Source organism: Lichenostomus cassidix, chromosome 3 (genome assembly GCF_008360975.1).
Source record: "Lichenostomus cassidix isolate B80296 chromosome 3, HeHo_3.0, whole genome shotgun sequence".
Taxonomy (NCBI): Eukaryota; Metazoa; Chordata; class Aves; order Passeriformes; family Meliphagidae; genus Lichenostomus; species Lichenostomus cassidix.
In genome coordinates this window covers 49,140,982-49,168,257 of record NC_139483.1, presented here as the reverse complement: position 1 = coordinate 49,168,257, position 27,276 = coordinate 49,140,982, and the positions used below count along the sequence as shown (strand labels likewise).

At 38.6% G+C, this 27,276-nt stretch overlaps 1 protein-coding gene across 4 annotated transcripts in view; it reads right to left on the bottom strand.

Moving 5' to 3' along the window:
- ARFGEF3 (ARFGEF family member 3) overlaps positions 1–27,276 on the bottom strand; it is an 88,563-nt gene that overhangs the window by 39,199 nt on the left and 22,088 nt on the right. For 2 of the 4 annotated variants that reach the window (XM_085055679.1, XM_085055678.1), the window contains exons 5-12: positions 16,378–16,446; positions 11,638–11,760; positions 10,097–10,139; positions 9,001–9,079; positions 7,042–7,146; positions 4,009–4,333; positions 2,569–2,681; positions 928–1,838 (exon numbers count right to left, since the gene is read on the bottom strand). In XM_085055679.1, the coding sequence (XP_084911805.1) occupies positions 928–1,838; positions 2,569–2,681; positions 4,009–4,333; positions 7,042–7,146; positions 9,001–9,079; positions 10,097–10,139; positions 11,638–11,760; positions 16,378–16,446 (1,768 nt within the window). Of the gene's footprint in view, positions 1–927; positions 1,839–2,568; positions 2,682–4,008; positions 4,334–7,041; positions 7,147–9,000; positions 9,080–10,096; positions 10,140–11,637; positions 11,761–13,561; positions 13,694–16,377; positions 16,447–27,276 lie in introns of all 4 variants that reach the window. The other 2 variants (XM_085055676.1, XM_085055677.1) reach the window with 2 other exon arrangements.

Below are 27,276 nucleotides of genomic sequence, written 5' to 3'. Positions count from 1 at the left end.
TTCACCCACCTTCATATCTAAATTATGCTGTATGATGATGGGAAGCATCCCTTCTGACTCTATGAGTTTTATGTGTGTGAGAGAGCACAAATGAATGAAGCAATGATTAGGAGACGAGCAATAGGAAAGGCAATTGCAGTAAAGTACATTAAAGAAACAGAGACATATTTTAGCAAATATTTTCCTTTTGGCCACTGTCAGGAACGCCAAACTCTTCTAAAAATATATATTTACACACATTTTAAATATAATATCAACAGGACAAACTAGCCTTTGCATGACATTTTTGTTTGACAGGTCAAGATCCCAAATGTTCTAACCACGAAAAACTGAAGATATTTAATCTCTTGGTCTGGGCTTTGAGCTTTGTATTTCCTGTCCTATAAAACAGCAGCATTAAGAAAAGCAAAAGAGTGAAGAACACTCCTTTTTCTCTATCCTTTCTAGAGGTTTCTGCTGTGGAATTGTTATCATCCTCTTTGTGAGGCTGGGGTTACTAATGACAATGCAGTGATGTACCAAGCTACTCCTATCTCATTCAAAACAGGTGATGGCATTTCTCACAGCCCTTTCATGCTAAGGGGCACCCCAACCTCTCTTTGATCACACCATGTGCAAAGCTTCTCAACAGATCTTCACAAACCTGTGAAGAGGTATCTTGATACAGAAAATTCAATTTCTTTATTGACACAGGATATAACCCAGAGCCTGTTAAGACTCAATGGATTGACCTCCCTTTGAATCAGTGCCTGCATATTCAATTTGCTTTGCCCTAAATGAAGCGTGTTGCTGTGGAGAAATCCATTTTGTAAAGCCCAAACATCCTCATTCTGGATATGTTCTCTGACGATGAAATCCTACAAGGGAATCTGTGTACAGTGCTGTCAGTGTGCATGCTGGTTAGACAGTAAATATTTGCTTGCAAACCTGAGCAGAATGTTGAAGAGAAGCTCTGCAGTGCTCCATCCACTTCTTCTATGCTGGGAAGAGCTATAAGCCGAGGAAGAAGAGCTTCAAGTGATTGGATAAAGAGCCTTGCACTGTGTTGGTCTGCTTCTTGGCTCTTCAGCAATTTGAGAGAGAGAGCAGCAGTGCGTAAGGACCTGTGACCTGGGCAGTCCCGCGGTGTCTGCTCCTCATCGGCCAGGGAGCAATTGTCAGAGCCTATGTCTGAGACATCTGACCTGCCCGAATCCTTTTCTGCTGCCATGGAATACTGATCACATGAATCAAACTCAGTCCTAGAAAGGTCCTGGTCATCTACACTGAAGTTACTCTCACTGTATCTGGATCCATAGGACCGGGTCTTGCAATCAACTGATAAAAAGTTAGTTATATCTGGATACACTATGGTGTGGCTTCTTTGAACAACATCTGGCTGGTCAATGGTTTCTGACTCTGGTTCTCTGTAATGAATCTCTTTGCTTTCATGTACAGCTGGAGATGGCAAGGAGTTCTTTTGACTTTCTGGATTATCCTCTGGAGTTGTTTGTCCCATATCCCCTTCCAAAGTAGTCTGACCAGTGTCTGTGGTAACGCTAATGCTAATATCAGGACTCTTCTCATTTCCAGATTCCCAGGCAGGGTTTTCTGAGGATAGGATGCGTCTCTGCCATCTGAAGTCAGCATCATTGATCTCCATGGAGTCCCTGCTTGTCTCGGTCCCATCCTTCAATTCTTCTAAGCGCAGGAGCAGCAGCTGGATCTGCTCTTCACTAAGACCCCTCCCTTGGCTCAGCTCATCTAACGCTCCAAGCAGGGCAAAGACGCAGGACACTGAAGCATAACACGCTTCAATACCGCCTTTGATGCACGCTTCCGTCATCCCGTCCATGATACTACAACCAACACAGAGTTTATTTCAGTGATGCAACACGTATGGTGAGCACGTCACCGTCATTCAACACCATCACTCCATAACCAGGAAAAAAAGAAGTGAGCTTATCCTTTAAGACTATTCCTGAGAAAAACAATTAGTATTAGAACAAATTATTAAGTCTCCCATGCAAACATGGTCATTCTGTAAAGGGAGTGCCAACAAGGGGAACAGTTACCATGCATTTATACCAGCATGCACAGCATGTTCTCTCTTACAGACAAGCACTCAAACTGAGAAAGAAATCTCAACACTCTGTTGAGCTAAATTTAAATCCATCTGTGTCCTGAAAATGATATCTACAAGATATGATCTTTATAAGAACTGAGAACCCTTCTTGCGCAATCTGACAATGTTTAAATTTTCTATGACCTCCTTTGACTTCAACTTAGAAATGTACCTCTAAAGAAACACACATTTATTTCATTACAAGTTTAAGGACCCATACCCAAAAATTTTCAGCTGTAAACCAGCATATTTGGATATTTTTGCAAAATCCACAAGCTAGTTATCTATGTCTTTATAAGCAGCCCTGATGACAAACCAGCAAGAGCTTTCACACCTTTTCCATTTTCACAGCTTATTAACCAGGCAGATACTCTGGCTCATACTGGGTATGCTTCTGAACTGCTTAAGTGTCCTGTGTGCACAGGTTTAAGACTGAAGACGCTAAAAGTGGAAATGAAACGTACAGCTTGAGAAGATCCAGATGGGACTTTCTTTTAGAAATAGACCTCTTCTTCGATTCTGACTCAGAAGAGCAGGGTCCTGCCAAGTCACAAAGCTGCCGAGGACTGCCAAGTATCTGAAAGGAAGGGAAACAGAAGTAAGTAGAAGATCTAAGCATTACTTAACTACAATAAATAAGTCATAATTCTATCAAGCCCAGGAACCCAAGGTAGCACTACTGTAATCTCTCACAGCAAAGGAAAACATCACACTGATGTTCTACTTATTAAAACTACCCTTTTTAAAGGCAGAAAAGCAAGTAAAGAAGAGAATATTCAGCAAGAATCACATATAGAATGTTCTCCAGTGCTTTATATTTTTGACTGAATTTTTTTCATCTGATGCACACAAGACGATTTTATGCCTACGTAAATATTTTTTATTATAGTTTACACCAAAGGAAGCCTTTCTCTTCAGTCACCTAGTTACAAAATGATGGAGTAATGCAAAGATAGGCAAAGTGATTCCTTCAGACTCAACCTGGTGGGTGGCATCTCGTTAATGTCCCCCCAGGAATTACAAACAAGCAGGTATTACTAAACCCAAAGAGGCCACAAAGATGTCCTGCACAAAACAACATTAGAAGAAGCTTTTCCTAAAACTTCAATTATCATCATGCTATTGTTTAAAGTTAGAGGAAGACAATGACAGGACAGCAACCAAGTGGGCGGCTGTGTGGTGTTAAGAGAGATTTTTCAGAAACAGAACAGCCTAGGTATGCACAAGCTAGATGAAAAATTCTTTAGGAGATACCACTGTTCCTACGAATTACATAAATTGCCTTGTGTTCCACAACATGAGAAGAAAGGTGTCCATGTGGAATGGATGAGTCCATGATTTCAGCTAGTGCCCCAATAAGTCTCCCAGTGCTCCAGTTCTAGTGCTCTCAGAGGTGCTGGGCAAGAGGCCAGAATGGACTGGTCTTGAAATGCCTTCTCATGCCATTGGCAGCTTTCTTGTGTCTATTCTAAAAAAGCTCAAAGAAATTGGATTTCAAAAACCTGGCACGTAATCAAAGCATATATTCACCTTAATGCCTGGAAACCACACTGTGAGGATGTGTCTGGGGAAAGATGCCAAAGCAGTTGCGAACTGGATTGTTATGCTCTATCTCACCCAAAAGAGCAGTCGTGACTCAGTGATAGGATCTGCTCCATGCAGCACCACAGCATGAGCACTGATGGAGTTGCCATGGTAGCTCACGTTATGGAGACAAATACAGCTATTAGAGCTGCTTAAAACTATTTGTCAGAGTGGTGCTGATGTACCAGTTGTGCTCAGAAAGGACAATTTCAACATCCTTAGGTGGGAAGGTTTGAAATTGATTGGTATGTACATTTCAGCAACACTTACTGTTAAATAAACATTTTGTTTTACATGCCTGGATTTGCACATGTGATTACCTCTTTCATAATTTTGATGGCTTCTACTCGATGTTGAGGTGGTGGGTAAAGCAATATCCGGTGATACAGAGACTGCAGCACAGGCTTCATGGATTCCACTGACCCCACCAGTCGAACCAGTTCTGCTGCAATGTAATATATGGTCCGTGCAACGGGCCCACTAAGGGCAGGTGCTGTGGAAGAACAACCTGAACCCCGGCCATGATCAGAGATCCCTGAGGAAGGTGAATCAGCCTCAAGGCAGATGCTGCTGTGGGCAGAGGTGATAGTTTTGTCATGGATTGGATTTCCCAGGATTACTATTAGGGCTGGACACAGTTGCTTCCTGAGAAAGAGAAAAGCAGCAGATGGTAACTGGAAAAAAATACCCTCACAAGAACAGATTGAAAATAGCCCATGGTTAAATGAGATACACACTCTTGTTTTAATGATCAGTCAAACAGCAGTGGTTAGACAGGAAAACAAATTATGCCAGGCTTTTTTCATCTCCCAAGCATAAGCATGATAGTCCATACGGAAATACCTCTGTGTGCTGTAGAAATATGGTACTGATTTTGCAAGCTCATGTTGCTGCACAGTGCCGTCCCTTTGCAGGACAGCATGCCTGCCTCTTTCACTGGCTGCAGAAATTCTAGGCTTCTACTGCTCAGTGTAGCTTTTTCAAGATCCATTGAGCCGCAGACTTTTTCAAGTCCAACCTGGGAGCTTTAAAAACCCTGACTAAATAAGAACTCATCTGTGATGACTAGAAGGCTAAATATTCCATCACTGAACTGCACATGCATCTATTTTAGTAAGCACCCTTAGTTGTGAGCCCCTGGTTGTCCTTTGAGAACATAAATAAAGCCCTCTACAATAACTCAAAGTATGCACTATACTACTCCATATATAATACTATATGTATGCCACTATACAGTAAATAGCCATCCTTCCCTCAACTGTCTTTCTGCATGAGCACTCATGTTAAGTCATTCAACACCAGCAGATCACTCTTCACTGGAAGCAAAGCCAGCTCAGCACTATTTCAGCTTTGCACTCATGCACTTGACATTTTACTTCAGTCTGCAAGACCTTAATTTAAGAAGCCAAGTGCTGCATGAGAACGAGTCCCAAATCTGGTTTTCACCCACATCTCAGAGGTTCAATCAAGTGCCTAGAGCAAGCACCCAATTACAAGTAACAATTCATAAAATGCATCCTCATAGGTAAGTACATTTCACTTTCTCAAGATCTTATGCAGTCCAGGATTTTCATTGCTTCTTTTAACAAGACTGCTTAAACAGCTCAGCTTCCCGAAGTCACAGAAAGAAAACCAGCTTTTAATAGGACATCAGATAATGACTTTGAATCTGCTTATTCCACGTATTCCTCCAATCAAGTATATTTCAAAACATATCAATTCACTGCTTAAAAAACGTGATTGTCTCAAAGCAGGTGTAATCACAGGCTGCAACAGCAATATATTCCCCACACATCTTAGTCCTGTCAAAGTGTTTCTGTATCAAACTATGGAGAACACTGCCAGAACACAGAGCTAAATCTTCTCTGTCTGCTCCCTCCTTTGAGAACTGACTACAAAGTGCCAGTCAGAGTGAAAGCTGTGTGCATGTAGGCAACAGCTCCTTAAAGAGTAACAACAGCTACCAATGTGGATCACAACTTCACCAGACAGGTAATGTATTAGCATGTACAAAATGTTCAAAATTATGTTTGCAGTTTAAACTGTTTCATATCTTCCTAGTGTTTCGGGATTTCCCCCCCCACTTAAGCAGTTAGCTGAAGCATGAGTATTTCTTGGCAGCAATGCAGGTTAAGAAGTCCCAGCCCCAATGGCTTGCCCTCATGGTACACAGTTACAGATACAAACACTTATCGATTTGCAGCATAAAATTGGATCATCAAAATATGTAAATTGAAAATAAAACAGGAAGTGTTTTAACCAGAACAGTTTCAGTGACATTGCCTAAAGGATGGCCCCACAGCCTGTCACATAAGCAGAAACCAAGGACTGGGTGAAATTCAAAGGCAGAAACTCCTGAAGTGAATCTGCCTTGAGGGAGAGAGCTTTGCTCTTGCATTACAGCTCCAAGAGGCCTCAGCACTGAGTCCTTGTGCAACACTGCTAAGTGTTATCAATCTGAAGACCTCCCAGTCTTGCAGCCACTGATATTCCTGGGACAGCAAGGGGTGTTATATGTGCCTCAACATGTTCCATCCTTAGAATTGGGCCCAAGTCAAACCATTCCATTTCAAAATTTGCAGAGTAAAAGCACAAGAAACACATTTGCCATTAACAGTCACATATATCTTTCCTTAATACAATCACCTGACAAGGTCACAGGATGGGCACAGACTGCAAGGAACTTCGTATTAGTTACATTCTTGCTTTATTACTATGACTCAATTATCCACAGGCTATAAACCCCCCCCTATTTAAAACAAAAGGAAAGAAGGAAAATTTCAGGTACTTTGAGGTAGTGGTATCAGACAATTTAGAGGTAGATATGAACAACACAGATATCAAACCTTTTTGGTGAAGTGTATTAAAAAAAAGAATTTCTTGATAAAATGGAAGCACCATTGAGACTATTTAGACTCAACCCTTATACAACAATGCAGGTCATAAGCATTCTGATCACCATCACAATTTGACATTAATTTTGCTTATTTTCCTACATCATTGTATCAGAGCATTAAGACTCTCAACAGTATCCTCTTATGACAAGCAGAGCATTTCTGTGTTTAATGCCATGCACAAATCCAAACTATTGCAGAAAGCATAAGAGATTTCCTGTTCTGGCTAAATCCATTAGACTTCATTACAGTGATAATTCACTACCGGGATTTAATGTGGTAGCTGAGCAGGCAGTCCTAACCAATTCTATATGAGGCACAGAAAGAACTGATGGCAGGTTAACAGCAAGCTCTGCTCACACCTGGAGACTTTTTACAGGTTTGTTTGCATGGCTACAGGGAGCAGGTCTTTTTACATTTACAAACTGAATATTTGCATTAGTCTTCAGATGTACTCACCATATTAGATCAGTGAATCCTTTGTGCTGGTGCATGCTGGGGGAGGAGCTGTTTAGCATGGAGAGGATACACTCCAAGTAAAGGAGCTGAAGTTGGCGATTGTCACTGGCAAAGGAAAGATGCCGTTCACATAATGTTAAAACAAAGACTATTCAATTTGCTAAAATAATTGCATTTGTTCATTTGAAAATTATACCATCATTTACAGCACTGATTTATTTTGTTTCCTTCTATCAATTTACAATGCTGTGATCACCTGCCTCATCCCCTTTATTTTGTACTGACCACATGCAGTGATCTGTTACTTAAAAAAAAATTAAAAACAAGGAAGAATAAAACCCAAATAATTACTCAAGTTCAGTCTAAAATATTGGGAAGGAAGGAAGGAAGCCTCAAACAGAGGAAAATGAGAACAGAAGATTTTGGACTATTGGATAGTTTCTTCAGGCAATCTGAAGTGCATTCAGACTACCACTTCTGCTTATTTTTTTTTTTTCTTGGTGAGAGCTACAATGGTCAAAAGTCAATGCCTACAGGCAGAAAGTTGTATGATAATATGGCTACCTTTCAGGGCCTTGCCAGTTACTCTATCAGAACCATAAATACAAAGAAAGCTCCATGAGAAAGACTATTAAAGAACCTGTGGACACCTGTAACTGACACACTTGTAACAAGCACTGTGCCTGTATCTACTCTCAACATTAACTTTGGGATCTGGGAGACAAGCAAGGCTGAGGTCTGCCTTATGAAAGGACCACTCCATAGCAACTGCACTCATAATCTGGTTTTCACTCCTAAGAAAACTGGAATTTAATAATTCTCTTTTGGTCAGAGATGAGAGCTGGAGGAATGCATTTTCTGATATATATTGTAGGCTAAGGAAGCTGTTAAGAATGGATTTATCTTAACTGAAACTAAGGAGCAAAAAATTATCTGTTTTCCTGTTACTGCCTGAGCTCCTTTTGTTTACACAGATGAATTTGCATCCATGTAGAACAACACCTGTTTCACATGCCATGCAGAAAACACTGAATACTGAGGCTCAAAACTAGATTTCTAACTCTGTGCAATGGAGGGTTGAAAACTGCTGGCTGCTTGTATATTTTTTAGAGGTGAGAGCTTTTCCTCACAACAGTCCACACCTATCTGAAAAGATACATGCATTCCAGGTACAGGTGCCTTCTTTCCCAACAGCTTTTCTTACAATGTGTCTTAATGCAGTTGCAGTTGAAACTTGCACAGGCATGCACAGGGCATCCCTGCACTCTTGATTTTATTTTCCCAGATGCTGACACTGATTAAATAATGCTAAGTAAGGCACTCCTCTGTAATCTTGCTGTTGTTAGAGATATTCATGGGAAGAAAGTATGTAGAAGAATTGCACACAGATGTCTGAGATATCTTTGCCTCTGGTAGTTTCTGGAAATTGTAGAGCATATAACACACTATTAGCGTCCATAAAAACCACATTTTAAAAGTTAAGCATTTTCGAGTAGGTAGAGTGCATTATATTCCTAAATTTGAAGAATTCTTTGGTAATACAAATTACTTCAGTTGAATAAATGCTGCCTAAAAAGGACAGATTTATTCACTCTGAATATAGTTTCTGTTAGGTCTTTCCATGGCTCTTGTTATTGTCATTCTCTCTATGATGGTTGTTCCCGCCAGAAAAGAAAACTTCTCCTTGGATTAGTATTTTGCTGCTGTATGGAAGATATCTATGGGTTAGATTTACTGGAAGCTCTTTAAAGCTGAACAGGGCACAAAGAAGGCAAACTAGCTCTGCATTTCAAGTAAGGATTAAATTAATGCATAATGAACAATACTTTCTCTAGTAAACACTTAATTTAAGCACAGTTTTGCTCCATAGTTCCAGAACCACAACAGTACAATCACATGTATCAGTGAAACTCTCAATCTCCAGGTAATAGATTGAAATTGTAAACTGAAATAACTCACTTTATGACAGCCTGGAGCTTCTCACAGAGCACAGTGAGGACAGATACAACATCATCACAAAGAGACTCAGCTGAAGTACCTCCAAAAAGGACAAAGATCAGCATTACATATAAGCAGCTGGATTACAACCTCAGTTAACTGCACAGACTTCCAGAGCTGGTCAGAGCTTCTAAACAAGGAGCAGGGCTACCAAAATTCACAGAGAAGATGCAGTAGGAAAAGTCCTGGATTGGAAAGTGATTCCACACAATGCAAAAGCAGCAGTATTAGGTCCAGAGAGAGCATTAATTGCTTACATGCATTTACAGAAGGTTAGCTGAAATCCAATTCAGATAATAAAATAAGTATACAATTAAATAATAAAAGAGACTGGCTCCAGTATTTCTACATGGCAGCCAATTTCTGTATCTTCCCCTGCAGTTTCTCTCTTACACATTTTTCAGACACAAGTCTGACCAGGTTCTGATCTTATAAAAGGATGCTTGTGCTCTTCAAAGATCTTAGCTTTCATTCACACAAGTTCTCCAAACAGAAATCCTGGTGAAGGTCAAAATCAGGGATTATTTTTTCCTACTAGAAGATGCTGAAAGTTAAGCCAAAATGGGAATAGAAAAACATGCTCTTGTAATCACCTGGCAAGTGTAAACACACCTTCAATTGTGATGTGCTTTCAAAAGCAGTCATTATATAAACAATGTCTTTGGCCTGAAATATAATAACAATTATCTTCAGATTCCACATCCGACTCTTTGAATGCATTTCAATTCAGAAAGTAAAGTTGCTTACTAAAACTTTTTCCAGACCACTGAAACTCCTTAATTACAGAAGTTAGCACCTTGAAACAACAATTTATTACTAAATTGAGTGCAATGCTGTTACCATGGTCCAAACGAAGACAAAACTGAAAATATCAGGAGCTAGCAGGGCTGTCTCAGTTCTTACCACAAGTAACAGAGAGAGCACCAAACTACAGAGAAGTTACGGAATCCTGAAGTTATGAACTCCCATGACATTAAACAGCACTGTGTTGATAAAAGGAAAGTTAAGAATAAAAAAGCTGGATTGGAAGGAGTCACTAAAAGAGTGTTACGAATACCTTGACTCTTGAATTTCTGCAAGGTGTCAGGGTTTTCAACTGTCTGTTGAGGAAAGACAAAGGTGGTGTAATTGGTGCAAGGGGCAGAAGAACACTACAGAAGCAATACTTTAACAGCAGAGCTTTCTTAAATTCATGTCCTCTATCTGTTTCAGGTTGTCTGCTTTACAGGGTTTATTAAGTGAAGCTTTTGCAAAATGTTTTTTAAAATTCCTTAAAATCTGTTTTAACAGACATTTAGTTTTAAGGAAATTACATGTCATTAAGCTGAAAGTTTTGTAAGCCCTTTTGTAAGGAATTTCCTACAATTAAAACAACTCAGTAATAATTAGGCATGTAAATTGCATTAAAAATTACTGAGAGAAAAGCATAGTTTAGACTTCACAAACTACTTAGAAACCAAAATCAATTGAGTATTAGAGAGTTTAGAACATTGATAATGTTAATATTACAGTACCAACAGAATTAATGGCAAACAGGAAATGGAAAGGACTTCTTACATCGTTTGGTTCAGCTGCAGTATAGGATTCTTCCTATCAGTGCACAATGGGGTTAAGCCAAATTTTTCTCACAAGCATTAATAACAAACTATCAGGAACTAAATGCAGATCTCATATGCTTTTACCTACTCCTCAGCTAAGAAAAGAGCTAAAAAAATTGAATTTGCAGACCCAAACTGGTTTGGTTTGTTTGTTTGGGGTTTTTTGGTAAATGTTGTGGCGCGTAAAATGAACCAACTTAGCACAGAGGACAAGTTTACTCAAACTGATTAATTCTTTCTGCAGTCGCTCAGCATGATAAAAGCAATCTACTCTCCTAATCCAAAATAGAAGTGATTGCCTAAACCCAAAACAGATGTAAGGAAAATAATCTGTACAACTACAGTCCTTAAAGTTTCCTAATAAACAGAAATTGACTTTTACAAATAGTACTTCTTCGACAATATGATATTATACAAAGCAGTACAAACAAATGTAAGAAGCCAATGTAATTCCACACATACCCAGAACATTTACAGTTTCACGGAAAATGTGCTGGGATGTCATTCAAACAGCTCTTATGGATTTTAATAATGCAATAAATAAAATTACATTTAATTTTTTGCTAAAAAATTAAAAAATAATTTCATTAACTTAAAATTATCTTCTATAAAAAAAGCAGAAGAAAAATCTCAATTACACTTTCATTAGTTGAGAATCTGTTTTCTTTATGTAAATATCTGTCATGCAAAACCTTTTGGCAGAAAGATTTCAATAAACCTTAGAAAAACAAACAAAGTAAAAGAATGGAAAAGAAAAAGGCTGAGGCAGCCTGACAGCAGAACAAAGCCTCTTTTGTTTACTGGAAGGGAAAAAAAAAATCAAACCAGCCAACTAGAGTTGACAACGTGAGAGCTCTGAGGCAGGCATAGCCAGAGCCCAAAAAAGCTTTTAAACAGGATTAATTGAGGAAGTGTCAAATAAAAGCCATAAGGCATTCAGAGAAACAAAAAGGTATGCAGCCATGGACATGGAACCATTTGTTGATGCCAGAAGGCTCACCATGTTTTCTTGCTTTTGTCGTAACTGTAAAGTCAAGTCACTCAACATTTGGCTGAGGGTTGCCCGCACAGCGGTGTTAATGCTCCGCTGGTGACAGCTAGATACATATGTCTCAATGCAAACCTGATGAGGAAACAAGACAGCAGTACAAAGAGATGAACTCTCACTTACCAGGAACACATTTGAGGAAGATACCAAGGTCTCTTGCACGCAGATAGTCAGCCTTCCTTACTATTTCTTGCTTTATTTAGTGCATTACAAGTTTTAGCAGAATGGAATACCAAGCAAGGAGCATCTAGAAACAGCCTGCAATTCATCAGTCTCACAGCTGCAGGAATGGTAGGGCAAAACTGGCAAAGTCTCCTGTCAAACACAAGTGATTTTGCTACTTGTCTTGGTCTGTACAGAACTCATTAAATGCTGCTTTGATTGTTCATTTCTTGATACTTATTTGTAACTAGCCCTCTGTAAGTCTACGTCTGCAATGTAAATTCAGTTCTTCAAGCTCCAATTCTTCAAGCTTGTTGCTTCTGATGTACAGGTATTTGGCACTTTTCCTATGATAATTATTACATACTGTAACACATCTGAAAGCCTTTGAAGGCCTTTCTTAACACAGGAAATACAACAGCACTTTACCCTAAACAACACAAACAATTGCCTTTTAATAACTGGCAATCCAGCAGAGGGCTCCTCTGCTCAGAGATCCCATGGGAGCCAAGGTAGCAATACAAGAATACCCATGCATGGATCACCCAGTTCCCAACTCCATGACCAGCTGCTGTCAGTTTTCTGACAATGTGGTGTAACCAGTGTCATGCCTGACTTTTGCCCCAGGTGATGTTACACAAATGGCTGCTGAAGTGTTACACAGATGGGATTCTGGGGACAGCATACTGCAAACTGCAGTTGCAGTCCTTCATCAGGTATTTCATAGAGGTGTTGGTCTCTGTAAGACCTGCTGTAACTGTAATAAACAGTGTAAGCACTGCACAGTAACTACTAAGTAGATAAAGGTCTTGATGGAACTGAGTGGGTTTGTGACAGAACTGTACAATACAGTCTTCTTGAAGAAGCAGTTTTGGTTCCTTTGTCCTACACTAAGCTCTATTGTTCACAATGACTACAAGAAGAATCCCCAAAATCCAAACCAAGCAAGCAAGCAGAAAAAAAAAGTAAATGACTGTTCATATACTTTTATATTTTCCAGTTTTAGTGGTTTTATTCTGCCATTGTTTAGATATATAGCTAGTAGGAAGAACCATAAATACAGATTGAACTAGCTGTGAAAAAAAATTAAAATATAAATTATTCAAAATATAAAAATATAGTATAAATTATATGCATGAGGAGTATACATAAATGCATCTGGTGTATATTTTTGAACAAGAAGGGTATTATATGATGTAAAGTAATTTTATACTTCCCTAATGACGATGAGTTTTACAAGGGAAAAATTAAAGTGATCTGATTAAACAGGCTAATCCGTATTGACATGGGCACACAAACAAGGTTCTTGATTGTTTCTAACTCCTACTGAAATGAAACCAAGCTATCAATCAGTCACTGATGAAGATGCTCTTGTATATTAGCCTGGACCAACACTGCCTGTCAATCAGATATCACTTCAACTCCAGCGGACAAAAAAAAAAGCCCTAAAAGCCTATTAACCACATACAGCCCTTCACAGAGGCCAAACCATTCCAGTGCTGCTGAGATCATTCTTTTGAGCTGTAAGCCTTTTTCTAGAGTACCTGAATTAATTAAAGAAATACCATTCTTAGAGGTAGGCTGACTTTCTGGAAAGAGCATGGTTGATATCTCCTTCTCTCCCCTCCCCATGCAAGCTAATAAGCAACAATACTGTCCACTTGGAGTTCCAATCTTACAGAAGGCCTGTGTTCTAAATGGCTGGGCAAAGTACCTTTTGAAAAGCCACTGATGAAGAAGCAGCAGTAAAAATGCGAGAGCTCAGGGCTCCAAAGAGGTGTGCAATGGACATTTTGATCATTTCATGCATTCGGGGACTTCCAGTTCTATGGCATGCAAAACACAACTAAGAGCAAAACACAGAAGGGTTAGCTAATAAACACAACAGAGTCAAACAAAACAAACCTCCAAAAGGCATGCTGGAGCAACAAATACACACATAAAAACAAGCAACGGCATCAACTAAATTTTCTTGCAGGTGTCTAGGCAAGCATGGGAAGGTGCACGGGGAAGATTTAGTCTATTTTTAATACTATTAATCCATTTTCAATACTATTAATACTTAGGCCAGAAGTTACAGTACTCTTCATGTTGGATGCTTCCTTAATTTGAAGCTGATAATGTTCAAAAAGATTTGGAGTGCCATTATTTTGTGCACATGAATTGCAAATGGTCAGGCAGTGCAGAATAGCCACACTGTAACTTTGTTTGTCAGAGACAGTCCTCAGAGAGTTCTACCAGTAACAAGGCAGTACCTTCCCAATTCTTCAGTGGCTCTACTTGCTAGAGAGTGCAGGCTAGGAAAACTAAGGGATTGACTTGGAAAGAAATGTTAAATAGCATGGGCACTGGAACAGAAAGCTCCTCTCTGCCACCTTTTCCTTAGAGTAAGTCAGAAGGTTAACCAAATGCTGAACTGAGAAATTATTTTCTATTTCCTACTGCTTATACATTGGATAATTCAGACACAAAGGCATAGTGAGTCCAGCTCTTAAATTGTTTGCTTTAGCTAAAGCCTGGGCAGGAGGAACCTAGGGAAGCATGTAAGAGTCTGGTTGGATTTGCTATTTAGAAAGACCTAGGCATTCACTGAGGCAGTATTTTCTCAAGAAATGTGGAAAAAACAACTGTACCCCCAAACACTCCAAATAGAAACAAGCACACTCTGTATTACTGCTTGTTCCAATTCATTGAAGGAAATGAGTTTTGTTTGCTTTGTTGGCGCATCTCATCAGCCTGCATTAGAGCCTTATTTACCATAAAAGAAAAGAACTATCATTGTCCTAATTTGGATCAGTACACTAGCAAAGCTTTTTAAAAACCAGGTTAGCCTTTTGAGAATGAAAGCGAAGTGCAACTACCATGAACAGCAGAGTTTAACATCAATCTGTGAAAGACAACTACCATTTTTCAGAATGCTTTTGATGAATAACAGCACTGTCATTTACAGAGAGAACAGAAAGTATTATTTCTGATTATTTCTACAGTTTATAGCACACAGAACATGACTGATTGACCATTTCTCCCCAGTCTCAGGCAGTGCTCCTAAAGATTGAAAGCTGAAGGGTTTAGAGTCATTAAATGCTTTTCCCAGCAAGTATTTTGTTTAATCTAGAGCTCTTTGCCTACAGCAAAGAGATGCACTAAGCTGAATTCATCAGCTTTTGCCTTGCACGTTAGGAAGTCTGTGAGAAATGTGAGAAAAACTGCAGTAGGAGAAACTATTTTCTCAGTGTGTGACACTGACATAAAGAGGGTTTAGCAGATATTAAAAAATTGTGGCTTGCTTTAAGTAGCAATTCAGTTCATCCTTGCTGCAGCATCTACAGATGGGGCTTACAAAGACCTCCAAAAATAGCCACACCTTATGGTCTCACCTAGCACAAGACAATCCAAAATCCAAGCTGTGCTAATCTAGAAAAATTACTATCTTTTTTTTATCCTGTATATGTTATATACATGAACTATTTATGGTGTATCATTGCCTTTTAAAGCTCTTTTTTTTTTTTTTTTACAAAATGGAAGTAGTTTTCTTTGGTTCCTGGTTATCCCTACAACTCCTTACACAGCTTCCATCAAGATAACGCAAGGTAGTGCTATTTTTAAACTCAGAAAATACTGTAACTTCCAGTTAAAGTAAGCTATTTTTACTGGAGATTTTTATTTTTTACAAAAATCCCCACCCCAAATACCAAAAAATGAGAAGGAACATGTCTCTAAATGTCTACAGACACTTAGGAGTGTAGGACATGTAAATAATGTTTACATTTCTTCATGGACACTAGCTCTGTCCATACCATGTTAACAATATAATTTTATACTTGATTCTGCACACAACAGTGTGTGCTGCACAGGAGGATTAAGTGTTCCTGTGCACCTTCTCTAACCTGAACAAACAGCCCCATGGCTCTTGCAACACGCTGTACTAACAATACCACCCACCTACAAAGGCTCACTTAATATGCCTGCAGGTATATTTTTCTACAACCAAAGCTACTTTACAGTTTAATTCAGAATAAAATCTAATGGAATAAAGGGAGTAGAGTGACTAATAGCACAATGGATCTAGAGGCATAATAAATGTTTTACTTGGATTCATTAGGAAAGAGATACACACAAGAACATTGAGGCACTTGCGCTAACATGGCACACTATGGCTTATACACTTCTCTTGAGGAAACTTCACTAGACTTGCAGCCAGTAAGAAATCAGCACAGTGCTGTTTTATAAAGAGCTCAAGAAAATTTTTGTATTGCAAAAAATCAAAATAAAGTAGATATGAGGAGTAGTAAATGTGCAATGTTTTAATAGACAATTATCAGTCAGCTTCCAGGAGTGCCTTCCCATGCAAGCCCATCAAACCTGCCCGACTTGCAACTATTCCTTCACGCTAGACATACGGTAACACCAGCACTGAAGATGGTAGATGTGTTTCAGACTGGTTCAGTTTTAGGTTACATATGGAAGACACACTCTAGGTAGCAGGGAAAGGTTAAGTGACACAAGCTGTGGTATAACAGAGGCACTTACCTCAGCAATCTTCAACACTGAACTCCCATTCAGCTCAAATGTGGAAGTATATGTTATACAGAGCAAGACCTTGCATCAAAAAAGAGGAAAGGAAAAAAAATAAGTTTCAGCCATTATTGACTCCCTTTCCCACCTGTCTGCTTTTTAGCCACTACTCCTTCCAATTTTTCAAACAGCATCAGAAGCTTCTTAGCATCATGTTTTACTGGGACAGAGGAGATCCTCCTGAGAAGCTGCATCTGTTGGCCCCAGAGGCACCACCCAACAGATTACTTATTGCTGTGTCCTACATATGACCACCAAAGGAAACACAATCCAGTGATCAACTCTGGCCTTGGACTCCTATTAATATGTTAGCCACAAGCTTCGCATGATTTATAATCAGTCCTTTCATTCATTTCTATCAATATAACAAAATAGGAAGGAAAAATGCATACCATACAAGTTATTACTTAAGTGGCACAGATAGATAAGTATTATGTGAAACAAGCCAATAATTACTGCCTGACATGAGGATTTCCCAGCATAGGATATTTCCAGTAAGTGTTTTATAGCCATTCGATAATGTGTAGCTAAAAAACAATCCATAAACCCCAGTTCATGAAGGGAGGCTTGTCCTGTCCTGAATTCAGCTGGAGTAAGAGACTAAAAGCCTAATTCAGCATCTGACTTTGAAGAGAAGGGGAGCAAAAATCTGATGTGAACTACCAGGAGTAAACAGGTGAGTGGGGCAACGTGGTGAAAGGTGCCTCAATGTGGTGTGATGCCTTCTGTATCTGAAGATGTCCCCCCTCCCTCCTGTCTTCCAATCTCTCCTGCCTCACAGAAGACAGAGTCTCAGCTACTGGTCTCTCTCCTTCAAAGCATAAAATTCCTCCAGTACCGGAATTCATGTTTTGCTTAGTCTGAAATTGTATGAGTTTCTTGGTCTGAAATTGTATGAGTTTCTTGGGATAAGTGCATCTGCAAGTATCAATTACATTAACACTAATATATTGGTCCCTTCTCAGCCCTGCTCAGAACTACTGTTCTCTGCCTCACAAGAAAATCTGGGGCATCAGATAAGTCAACATTACTGGCTGTTAACTAGAAGCAAAGTACAGAAGAGCCTGTCCACAGGTGAGTGCAACATTTTGCTGAAGAAAAACATAAATAAACTATTTTGCATTTTGAGAGTTATACTGAAAAGTTTTTATGTGCTGAAATGCACTGCACCTTCACAAATGTTTTTCTCAGCAGAAAAACTGTGTTTCACTACAGGATGTCATATCTTACTCCAAGGTTGCAGGAGTTGTGTCAATTTTTTGTTTTGTAAATTAAATACCAATCAAGAGATTGATCCTGTTCTTACAGAAGATGATTTTACTACAAAAAGTGTTCCAAGTAAACCATTCTGTAATGGCAATGTTACAGTTTCCTGTATATGTTATCTTGCCTTGACTCAATCCTTCATAAATAGAAGCTGAATAATTTGGATAAATACTAGAGGTAGTGACAACAAAAAAGGGCATGCTACTGTTATGAATTACAATAGTCCTGCACTAGAAACTCTTTTTCATATATTTAGTATTTCTCTTTACAGCAAAGTTTCTGAGCCAAGTTTCTTCGTGGCTTCTCTTTTCTTTGCAACGGACAAAATGGATTTTCTTACCATAAAAGTGTTACACAGCCCACCCCAGTATTACAAGGAGAGGTACAAGCTACAGAGCACTCGAATTTGAGAAAGCAATCTAATTCTAACCACAAATGATCAAGAATGTTGTACTTTGTATTTCTTGATAGGAACTCCACAAATTTCTCTGCAATCCTAACATTTACTGGTACATGCACAAATGCCAGTGACAAGGAACTGTGATACCTCTTTTCCTGTCTGCAGAGCAAATTCTACAGAGTAACAGAAAAGTAAATGCTCAATTATAAAAACTCTCAATAATATCATTTGGCTAATAAGTACATAAGCTATAAGGGCTGTTATTTCCATCTGCTGCTCAGTCTGTATGTGCAAAATTTAAAACTTTAAAGCCAAACAATTTTGTTTGGCACTAACTGGATTCTGAACTACTGGCCAGCCTCACAGTCAGCTGTAGGGACTTACTTTCACAGCTGTTAATTACCCTGAAATTTTATTGACATTTCTAAGAGCTGTGAGAGCTCAGCAGCTGGCTAAAAACATATATTCAGTACTTAAGGAAAAACTCATTTGTATCCTCCAGACACTGCTGTGTAAAACACAGGTGTATAACACAGTTCCTAAACCCAGAGACACACAACTGTTACCTCCCACTGACAAATCTCTGCTTATCATGCTAAGAGCTGAGTTTGGACATCCATGACTAATCTTATTTAGTGGTCTGTGTGTCCTGACTTTCCCTGCTTGTAAAGCCTTATTTACTTCATGTGATTTTCTGCCCTCTTGTCCCATCTTGGGTTTGTAGAATGTGTTATTATCTGATGCTTTCCACAAATCAAAACCTGGAAGTCAATATACTACAATGCATGGAAGGACACACCAGTTTAGGCTTTCTTTTAAGCCTTTGCTCTTCAAAAATCTTTTTTCTGCTCTTTTTTTTTTTTTTTTAAATTTCCCTCTTTTACAGAGCTGAACTGTGGAAAGTTAGTGCATACACACACAGACACACAGACACACAGACACACACACAAACATATTCCTTTCTGCCACAACTGCCAAAAACTTGTATGTAACATGTGAATGATAGAAACATCAGAGATGAAGTTCAGTAAGGAAGTGATGATCAAAACCTTGCTATGAGCAACAGAAAATTTCAGCAAAAAGACTGCTAAATTTTGACTGCTTCTCTTTGTAAAAAGTAAGATCTGGGAACCTAGTACCTAGAGAAAGGGCATATGATCTGATGCAATCAAAAGACAAAAGCACAAGTTATCAGCCAAGTATATTCTTGGCTTACTCCACTGCTACCATGCTCCCTCACAAATCATTTGTAAGCTCTGAAACATCATCTCTGACCAATACACAAGACTCCCAGCTATGATTTCCATCAGCACTGCTGCAGGGCTCATTTACAATCTTGGCAATGATCCAAACACTTAACTTGCATGTTTTCCCATTTATGTGGAACAAACAGGAAGACAGCAGGCTCCTCTTTTAAATTACTGGATGAAAAATGGGATTAAAACCAACCAAACAAAACCAAATTTAATCATTCATATCCACTGAAAACACTGAGTCTTCAGACAGGATATCCCCTTAGGCTGCTTAACTACTCATGACACTTTCTCAAACAGTCTGTATTTAAAAAAATTAAAGGAAGATAGAGGTTTTCTTGGGCAATGACATTTTGGTTTTGCAACCACTGGTAGGGAGAGCAAAAACAAAACTACAAAGCAGAGCCTAATAACTGTGAAGCAATTCCAGTACAAAACAAAATTGAAAATCAGCTTTTACTGATTAGTATGGACTCTAAAACACATTTTGGTTGTTTTTTGGGGTTTTTTTGTTGTTTCTAAAGAAGGAACTTATATGACTGTAGAGATAGTTTCAAAGTCACACAACTTCCAGGATTTTTTAATTGGATTGGATTATCTTGCAAATGCCCAATGAGATCACATTTCCATAAATGGTTTATTCATAATGAAAGTATTTATTTTAATTACTGTTGAAGCTCTGACTGTCATGGAACAAGAAATGTAATTCCTACTCCCCGGAGCCCCAGGACACAGCCCCAACTGTGGTATAAGAGCACGCACATAGGCAGCCTTCACAATGAGTAGAAACAAAACCAAAAAACTCTGCTTCTGATGCCACAATGAAGGTCAATTGACACAACATGCAGAGTATGAACAGTGATGTAATTAAACTGACATTACAACACCTATCCATCCTGTGCCATGTGCTCTAGGATGACCCTGCTCAGGCAGGGAGATTGGACCAGATGACCCACTGTGGTCCCTCCCAACCTTACCCATTCTGTGATTCTGTGTGATTCCATACCTTAAGAGAGTATTCCCAAGCCAGGTTGGATGAGGCTTTGAACAACCTGGTCTAGTGGAGGGTGTCCTTGTCCGTGGCACAGGCATTGGAACTAGATGAGCTTTAAGGTCCCTTTCAACCCAAACCACTCCATGACCTCTTGAAGAGGAAAAAAGAGGGAATGTTTTTAGATTGTAAGGCTGCCTAGCATTGCTAGCCACATTCCCCAAGTGCTTAGTATGTATCTGTAGTACAAAGCAATTCTCACATTGAAGAGCTTACGGTGGAAGCAGATCAAATAAACAGCGTGTGTAAGAAAGCAAGCAGTAACCCAAAGAAAAAGAGATAAGGTTCAAAACTTTACCATTTATAACAAAACAATTTTGCAGCCACCTCTAATCCCTTTGTGAGATTTGTAAAAGAAGCCTTTCCTGACTTACTTTACTTACAGGCTTGTAAACTTGGATGCAATGTGTACTCAGATGATTCTGAAATCCTGCCCCTTGGAGGAAAACCCTAACAGAAGAAAAGGAAGGACAGCCCTTTACCTCATTCAGTAGTTTGACATTTAAAGTCACCCAGTATTTCTGCAAAATAGTTTGGACAGGAGGTGTCCTCCTATTTGTCAGAATAACTTGTAACCTGCTCATGTTGCACTCTTTGGCCTTGAAGGAAAACAAGGGCAAGAGAAACAAAGCACATTAATGAAGTCATGTACACTGTGTCACCATGTGTCACTGTACCAAACAGCAGATTTTAATTACAGAAAGAGAGGAGAGTGTGTCTGCTACGAATTAGTAAACCCATAAATGCTGCTCAGCATTATGAATGCACCAGGGCTTCAGACATAAAGATGATATCTGGTACAGGAGAACCTCACACATCATCAGCAATTACATGCTGAGTGCTCTGAGAAGACAATGCCCACTTAGTTCACTGGACTAAAACAGAGCTGCTGCTGAACACTATTTATGGTGGTATGAAACCAAGTGAAGCTTCTGCTTATGTAGTACAGTTGTAGAAGGGAAAGAAATTATTCAAAGCTTAGTAGATACTTCACAGTTTTTCTCAACACTCTGATAAGGGCTTTTATCTTTAGAATTTTAATGATTAAAGACAGAGAAAAACAAAGAAAAAGGCTGACCAGCAGTACTAGGATGACGTCTCCCCCTTCACAGGTTACATCCTATTCAGGTATACTGCATTACTTTATTTATTAGCATATACAAATCTGAGTAATACAAAAGTGAAAAAGGCCAAATACCAAACTGAAAAATACCAGCAAGAAGTTTAAAGAGTTCTCAAATAAAAGTGAAGTTTCATGCACCAATTACCAAAATGATTCAAAAGCCTGTCAACACATGGATGTAAGTAGAACTAGAGCTGTCAAGGAAAAAAAGAACTGGTATATCCCCTGGGTGGAAAATTCTGACATTTATTCTTGACAACATGAGAATATTTTGGGCAAGGGAGAAGGAAGATTAGTCCCTTGCTCACATATAATGCAGAATTGTAACAGGGAAATGCTGTGCATGGCAATGTACTTTACAACAGCAGATTAAAAATTACTGTTTAAAGTCACTAGATTAACTGGCAAGAAGCTAGCCTGAAGACAACCTAAGAAGTGGTGTCCCACAGGCTGTTTGGCCTGTCAGAGGATTTCACCCTTTCCCAGATCATATCCTGGCCTGCATCCAGGAAAGTGACATTAAAAAGCCAGATAAGCTGGTTTTGTGGTTGCAACACCAACCACTACGTCACATATAGTTTCTGTATCTTTTTCCTCTCTTACAAGAGACATGAGGAGCTTCAGGGCAGAAGACCCAAGGAGCTGGTTGGCAGTGTCAGAACAGCTTACTGGGACACGAGTTCTCTCCTCAGCTGCCTGCAGGACCAGACAGTGTTAACAGCTATGGCAGCAGGGGCCCTGATCATGGGATACTCATGAGCAGAGAAGGTCTAAAATGGGTGCATCTGCACAGCTGTGGCACATCTGCACCATGGGTATAACTGCATGCAAAAGCTATAGCAAGTGACCCTTCCATGCCACTAGTGTGTGGCCAGTTTGGCTGGCACACCTTGGCACTGTCACCACCAGTAAGGATTAATCTCTGGCAGCAGGCAAAAGACTAAAAGGCAATATATGAAAGTTAAAGGGTTTCTATATTTGAAGTTGTGATCATACAATGTCTTTGCAATTCGTTTCCTTAATGGTTAAGGGAACTCCAGGTTCTTGGTATGTGTCTAAGACTAAAAAAAGTCTGTAAGAACTTGTATTTCCACACTGGACAAGTGAGAAATTACACTTTCCAGAGCTAGGGACTTGCTACTCTTTGGCTGATACCAATGATTTTCGATTATGCCACACCAAATGTGACAGTTCCAACACGACAGAATGAGCATGCTCTCTATCTGAAAACACCTTCCTAACCTCACAGCACTGAGACAGCTAAAATTTTTGCATTAGAATTTCTTCAGGCAAGAAACTAAGTCTACCTTTCTATCCTGCAAGTCTTTTAAGCTGACCAACCCTCTGCTTAGATTTTTGAACTTACACATCTGACCAAACCTGCAGAGGTTGTTCAGGGATAGAATTCAAGCACAGAAAGGTACTGAGGAAAAGCCACGGATCCTGGAAAGAGGTTTGATTTTTGAGACACTGCATTCACTACTGACTGGTTTACGCAGTTCTCATCCAGCATCCATTTGGCCACATTCAGGCCATTACCACTGTCATTCTTTTGTATCCCTTAATGAGAAAGCTTAGCTATTTAATTCAAGACTGGTTTTGGCTGTAATGACCAGGCACCTAAGAACCAAGGGAGTTCTTTAATCACAGTACTAGGCATTTACCATAGTTCTAATTAACTCAGGAAAGGATGAGCTTATCTTGAAGCACACAAGGTAGGTCACTCAATCTATTGGAATTAACCTGGTTACTTATAACTAAGCACATGAATAAAATGACTTTTAAAAATAACCATAAAGAAGTAAAATGAGACAAGAAAACCCAAGAGAGTCTGGATTTGTAGTTGTCCTACATTACAAAAATTTAGCTTATTAAAAGGCTAAGCACTAAGAACTCTATCTAGCATTTCTCGGCAGGATTGATCTTAGAAAAGAATCTTATTTGCATGATATTGTGCAAGTCTTTACAGAATCCCCTATTGAACAGAGCAGATGCTAACACACTTTGAATTATGGACTGGACAAAAATCAGTTATTGCTTATGACAGGTCATACCAAGCACCCTTATTACAAGAACTAAGGCGTATTCAGACAAAACTTTCTTCTACAAATTTTCAGTATTTTAAATTTTTTCTTAATTATATAAATGTAAAGGCAGTTAAAGCAGGCAACTGGAGTTGAATAATTGTTTTTATTTTTACTTTATTTAAAGCATAGTCCATCTCTGCTCAGAAGATGACTGTACTGCAATTTATATTGCAAGGGCTATTGAAAAATGTTTGCAATAATGCAGTGCATAAAATATACAGAGAAGAAAAAGTGGTCTCTTGTTCCTACATTCTGTATTAATTAAATTGCACAGATAAACAGCAAGCATCACCAATTGGGTTTCTGTTTCTCATCCTGATAATGACAGTCTCTCCTCTCCATCTCCGTTGAGCTGTTACACTTTCACTGTTGCACCAATGAATTCTTCTTTTTAATGGGCACTGAAATCACTGTCTTTATTTCTATATAAAACTATTATATATGCTGTGCCTTAAAGAAGCAGGGAATAACATAGTTTACATATACCTTTAAATCCAAGTTGGTTTAGTCCTCCATTTGATTTTACAGTTCAAGACGAAGCAGAACAGTTGCAAATTTTATTCTACTAAGCATAACCACACTGTATGTGGAAAAATAGATTTCATAAACATTAACCTTAAAACAATGAGAAAAATCTGTGAGAGCTTATTACAGTGATCATCTCATTTACTAGTATTCAAGAAAATGGCGTAGAATATAATCATCCACAGAGACTGGGATTGTACAGTTGTGTTATGTCAGCATTTTGGATCAAACACTTCGGAGCCACTTTTCAAATACGTAAGTTCTTCTCTGCCTTGGAGGGCCAAAGACCTTCTCAGCCAAAACAAAATTCCTGACAAGTTTTCTGAAAAAGTTAACCGTAAGTTTTGCTTGGTTGATCAAGCACAGTACAGCTTCATTCAATATTTGCACTAGATCTGGACTATCTTCCCAAACCTGTAACAACATGGTTGTACAGAATTTAAAACAGGTCAACTATAATTATAAGAAAAACTAAGGCAAAAAAATAAAACAACCCAACTTTGCTAAACTTTTTACAACTCCTTGTAGATTTTCAATAATGACCTTCACAAGTGACTAATTTGACACCATAACTGGAGCCTTATCAATTAAATTAGTTGCTATAGAATACAAATTAATAAAAACTAATGACTTAACACTCAAAGAATCACTTTGCAGCTTTAAAGCATTATGGTAGCAATCTTGGAAAGAACAGTTGCTAATACCCACCCTAAAGACAGTCCTTCCTTACAAAAGCTAAGTTTTACCATGGAACTCTAAGTCAGATTTCAGTTCTGAATATATCGAAAAGGAAACCTGAAATCACAAAAAGAGCTGTCTGCTATTATTACTGGAGAGTTCCCAAATCCTATATTAGTGTATCAGTGAAAAGACATAGAGAAAAGATTGCCATGACACAGCAGATTTAGCAAGGGTTCATTAATCCTCATTCACAGATTAAAATGACTTCTGGCTGACTCCTCACTGAAAGCCTACAGAAGAAAAACCATAAAAAATTTGCCCATCAGCAAGAAATACACCTAATCCACTAACAAATGCAAGTTGGAGTCACTGGGAATAAACGAATCTTTCCTAAATGAAACGGCTGTTTGCCATGCACAATAGGTAAATAATGGGAACTAGAAGAGTCTTCCCTCTAGAGTCACTTTGGAAGATTATTTTTTGGTTTCAAAGCAATCCTCAAGTCTATAAAAAACCACCACAAGTAAAGTAGCTGCAACTCAGCTGTGTGAAGTCTTCCCAGAGGTAATATGAAACGAAGCTTGGAATCTTCACTGACAGAAACACAGTATATAGTCGTAACATGTCCAGCATGTCATAACACCATTAATTAGAACAGTGAAATAAAGAGTAAGTATTTGAAAACCATCAAATCTAAAAACTGAGTTTCTTTCACAAAAGGCCATTATTCTTTTTCATGCTTGTAAATGTCTGTCCTGCAATCTCTAAATTTCTCAGAAGAGCTTGGCACAGACTGAACTGATATGCGTTGAATTATATGACAAGGCTGTCTCCGTGACTGAAGAAAACAAAAGGATGGAGTAGAAAGGGAAATGTTACAAGATAATCCTGCCTTTTTTCCTAAGAGCAACTTTTTTACTTGAGTGTCCATTATATTACAGTGTATCTGGTTTGTCTTGAGAACTTGTTTCTGTGTGAGGACTCATCCACGGATTTGCAATTCTTCGTAAAATATTTTTATTGTTATCTGAGAATAATGTTATCACAGTTAGACAGTGAGAAGTACTGCATTATTAAGAAGGTGATCAACTCATAAATGAATGTGACTATAGCATGAGTGAGAATAAAGGAAAAAGAAAAAAAAAAAGGAAAAAAAAAGTGTCCCTGCTGTTTAGGATTTGTTCCATAGTTCCTACTTCCTTAATATTTGCTTTCAGCTGCTTCGGTGCCACTCTAACTGAAGTGGCAAAGCCTAACTCTAGTTCTTCTAGGAGCCTTTCCTGAAGCAATAGCATTTTAGGGTCAGGTCTAGTGGTGAAAAATTACCAAAAACTCAGAGAGAGAAGGTAAAAATCACAGAATTGTTGAGGCTGGGACTTCAATCCAGAGGTTCAGCTATAGATTAGTTTCCTATTTTCCTTTTCCACTGCTGATCTGACAATAGTTCTTTTGTCAATACTATATGTGTTCCTCCAAGCAAAGGTCTAACTGCACAAAGTAGAAGTACTTCAGCCATTTTAAAAAGCATCTGAAGCCAGAATTTAAAAGCATCAAGCCAGGGGAAAAAAAAAATCAGGATCCCCTGACTCCAAAACTGAACTCAAAGCATGTATTAATCTTCAATCCAGAACATGTCCCTTTTTACTGCAGACTGTCTACAGATTGTTAGTCTAGTGCTTAATGTCAACAAAATGTCTCTGCTCCTCAACATGAGCTACACCCTTGCATTTCACTCAACTATAACATGGCACCACGTCACACAACAAAATTTTTCCACTTCTGTGCCAGCTCTATTGCATGAACATGTTCATCCAAGGCATATGCTAAATTATTGCCCACCTGATTTTTTTCTATATATCTGCAACTGTAGAAATAGAGCAGTGAGTCACTTTGGTAATGCACTGATAAAACATTGACTTTGATTAGCAATCAATATATCTCTTCCTTCCTACATGAATATTCTAAAGAAAATATAAAAGCATAAATATTTAATTATTCTGTTTGAAACTGCAGTTAAGTCATTGATGTATTACAAAATCATCAGTAAGGTACTGTATGATTGTGTGATTTTTCCCTTCCACTGATATAGCCAGTTGAGCACAGTAAAAACAAAACCTGGTAATGTACATATTAGAAGGCTTTTCAGTCTTACAGTGAAGTATCACAACAACAGCAAAGGCAAATTCTAAAGTGGCCTTGTGTCAGAAACAGTTTCCTTTAGTCACACTTTCTGAATTTTCTGGTTTCTAAGTATCGTTTCATATAAATTAAAGCACCTAAATAATCCGTTTAGTCCCCAGTGTGAAAACACTAATAAATCTCTGCCAAAAAACACATCAGAGATACAGAGAATACATAGACTAGGGAGTCATTGAGAAGATACTTTAACAAAATGTTTGACTCAGCAGTTTAGTAACATGCAAATCTGAATGTAAAATTTATATACCCCAGACAGCTTTGGAAGACGG